Below are 3994 nucleotides of genomic sequence, written 5' to 3' on the forward strand. Positions count from 1 at the left end.
CGAGGTACTGTACTTATTAGTGTACTCATCATCTTTCACGAGCCCACCAACATTCATCACCAACAGTACATTTCTCCTCCGAAAGCTTTTGTTTGCGCGTCAGTAAGAACACTCAGGTGTAAACATCAATGAAAATAAATACACGAGGCATGAGCAGTGAGCTGCTTTTTATACCGCAAGTGTAACTGATCAACTGTTGTTTTCAAGTTGAATTTTCCATACTTCTTTAAATATGCTCGTACATGATCATTCAGTGGGCACATGTTTGCGTACAAACGAGAGCTCGTTTTTGTTTTACTCGTACATAAACACGTACATGCAACAAAACTGATGAGTCGCATTGACATTGACAGTCGCTTCCACTTGCTAGTACGTACACAATTGTGTGTGTACACCTTCCTGGGATTTGTTGATGCTTGCACAGATGAAGGTCAACTGATGCATTGCCTGCTCTTGTCATTTTCTCCTGCTTTTTCTTTTTTCTTCTTTTTCGTTTTTTCTTCTACTTCGATTTTTATTCATTTAATTTTTAAACATTTTCAGTTTTTTTCTCTTTTCAAGCTGGAAGTTTGTTGTTGACATGTCAAATGCTTCTCACTAAAGAAGAAAAACGATTGAATTGAAATTGGATGGATTCGACCTGCTTAAATAAAAAATCATTATTCCATCGAATGCAATAATTACTTTCTTTATTATTGATGGTTATTTAATTAGTAATAATAATTATTTAGTTGCCTATATTTTCTTACAATATCTTTTTAATGATATGTTAATACATTTGTTAAGGAAGATTATACATTTCTTAGCATAAACGTTTTCAAACCACTTTTATAAATCTCAAATGTTTTTCAAACATTCCACGTAACTGACATTTTCATTTCAATTTCAGTCAGACCACCATGACGAACCCCTGATCTCGACGGCCAACGACAGCGAAAGTAACGACAAGTTTAGCAGCAACAACAGCAGCAGTAACTCACCCTCACCTTCTCCAACTTGCAGCATGTCTCATCAGTTCAGCCAGCCACCGATGCACACGTCTCCAGCTCCATCAACTTCGTCTACGAAACCTGCTGCCAGACAACCAAAATCTCTACACCTGCACCACTACCACTCCACCAGCCTTTCGAAACCATCCTCCAACTCTCCATCACCTTCTGTCGCATGCAGTGCCGGAAATGCCAACCCGCTGAAGAATGCTTTTGATTCATTGTTGCCCTATTATCAACATTACAAGATTCCGCTTTCTTTGGGACATTCCACAAGGAGAAACAGCATTTGCATTCCGCAAATTTCTAGACTGGCAACTAAATCCACATCTGGTTGGTTCTACATAAATGATTTTGTTTTAAGATTTTTGTTTTTCTATCTTTGTTTATTTGTTTATTTATTTTATTTTGTTTGGAACAAATCATTTTGTTCAATTTTCTTTTAAAATCAATCATTCCTTCATTGATTTATTTAATCAGTTGTTCATTAATTTTTTCAATGGATCAATCATTCAGGTGTAAACTTACTCAGCCAATCAACATCGAATCTGTACGATGGACCGGGCAACATATCGAGTGCGAGGTTAAAGTTCACGAGGGGTTCACTGGGTCATTCAACTCCCAACCTATCTCACTGCTCGGTTCGTTCGCTGTCATGTGTGATGTGATAATGATTTGGTGATGATAGATAGCTATTATTACGATAATGTTTAATGGTGGTGATTGTGATAATGATGACTAAGATGATAAGGATGACAACGATGATGTGACGTCATGTCGTTTTATTGACATTTTTATCTGTTAATGTTTCTTTTCTATTGTATCATAATTTTGTTACTGATATTGTTTCGTTCTCTCAATCTACATTAATCTCATATTCATCATTTGTCGTTATCATCATTTTTAACGTCACTTTAATCACCATCAACACTATCTATCGTCATTATCGTCATCTTCATCACCAACATCACCAACACCAATATTATCGTCTCATTCATCCCCATCGTCGTTGTCATCATCATCACCATCAACACTACCATCACCATCATAAACGTCATCGAAGTCATCATCTCATTAACATCATTATCTCTACCACCATCGGCGATCACTACTACATTACCATTCTGTTGAATGACCAACGCAAGCCAATGAATCTGCAGCCAGTAAGTCATAATGTTCTACTTATGAATATTTTAATGACACTCTCGCAATCATCAATCTCTCTACACACATACATTATATATGCATACATACGTGCCTAGTGTAGTTGTATACATATGTATATGTATTTATATACCTATATACGTAGTTGCTTATATGTATGTTTTGTATGTATCTGTGTATTTTTATCTTGTATGCTTATACACATGTACGTAATTGTATGTATATGTTTGTGTATAAGTTATACATTCACATTCATACATACTATGTTTATATGCATATACTTACATCTATTTGATGAATATAGATACATAGCACTGACATTTATCCAGAGATATAAATACTATTCATGAGTGTGTAGTGTATGCACGCAAACACTTTCCAGAATGTGCGGTCGAGTGCGTATATGTTCAGTTGGGTTATGTTATAAGTTTTGAGACTTGCAATCTTCAGTTGATTCAAAAACATACTCCATACGCACGCCTTTGTACACATAATTGCGCCGAAAAGAGAAAAAAATCTTCCACTCACCACACACACACACACTCAGACAAAGACACACGCACACACACACACACACACACACCACCATGGGCATATCTAGACGATTTTGACGAGGGAGTGGGCAAAATTTTAAAACTGTTCAAATTTTGAAATTTGACAGGGGTTGAAGAAACTAACCAAATTTGTACTAATGTGGCTAAAATTCGGCTGGTGACCTATTTTGCTTCATTATTTTGTGGATAACAAATTACCAGCTTAATGCACTGCATCAACGCTGTGTATTCCAAAAAAATCAAACTATAGCAAAACATAATGATGAATATTCAGTCGATTCAATATATTATATATCAAAAACTCGTGGATTTCCATTACAAAATATACTTTTTTAAGAACAAGGAATTGATTACTGCATGAATCTAGAATCAGCTTAACTTACTGAACCAGCGCATCGTTGCGTGGTTCATGATGATAAATATTCACGTCTAAAAACTAAAAGTGATAAATACCTCAGTCCAAAAACTGAGTTTAACTGAATTGTTTATAGAACACTGCTCACAGGCAATGCGGCCCCTAGGTCCCCCTGGATCAGCCACAGCGCACCACACTCAAACACACATTTGCACTGTGCAGGTGATTAAAGTTTCGATTGCGATGGATCCGAAGTGATGTTTTTCACGTAATTTTTCTTCCTGTCCATAGCTAGAGACATCATCAACTGACTGACATTTACTGAACATTTCTTGACGGAAAATGACCTCATCGTGTTTATGACAGTTACGATTTGTTGTGTTTGCGGCGGGTGACCACTTTGCAACTCCATATACGGCGTCGCTGCCATCTTGTTTTCTTGGATAAAGTTGGTTTCATAGATGGAGTCAGTCTTGATGATAATGATGATGGTGGTCATAATGATGATGATTAGGATGAGATCGGCTTGGCAAACAGACGTACATACATTTGTTGTATGGATAGCTTGAGGCTTAATTTGCCGTATAGATTCTTTGATTGTTCTGGCGTTTAATCTATCAAATTACTTTTATCATCATCATCATCATTTGTCGTCATTTCTCTTCTTTTCTGATCATCACTGTTTGTTATCAGTATTTTTTGTGTCACCATCATCACCTTCATCTTCACCATCATCATTATTGTCACATCATCGCAGTTGTTGTTATCATTAGTTTCTTATTTTTATCACCATCGTCGTCGTCGTCGTCATCCTCGTTAATCATTTTATTTTTGATGTGATTTTTATATCCTTCATCTCTAGCAGATTGAAATAAGTCTTCTTCATATATTCAACGAGCATTAAAATTGCAGGCCAGTAACTGGTTATAAAA

The 3994-nt window shown here is 36.3% G+C and overlaps 1 protein-coding gene across 1 annotated transcript; it reads left to right on the plus strand.

Moving 5' to 3' along the window:
- Positions 1–261: 261 nt before the first annotated feature.
- Positions 262–2787, plus strand: HELRODRAFT_175102 (hypothetical protein; the record flags this gene model as incomplete). The annotated part of the gene is made up of 4 exons (XM_009022539.1): positions 262–369; positions 890–1322; positions 1506–1630; positions 2755–2787. 4 exons carry the CDS (start codon positions 262–264, stop codon positions 2785–2787), a joined length of 699 nt encoding a protein of 232 aa, XP_009020787.1.
- Positions 2788–3994: the final 1207 nt, after the last annotated feature.

The sequence above is a fragment of the Helobdella robusta genome, assembly GCF_000326865.2.
Source record: "Helobdella robusta unplaced genomic scaffold HELROscaffold_32, whole genome shotgun sequence".
In the NCBI taxonomy this organism is placed as follows: Eukaryota; Metazoa; Annelida; class Clitellata; order Rhynchobdellida; family Glossiphoniidae; genus Helobdella; species Helobdella robusta.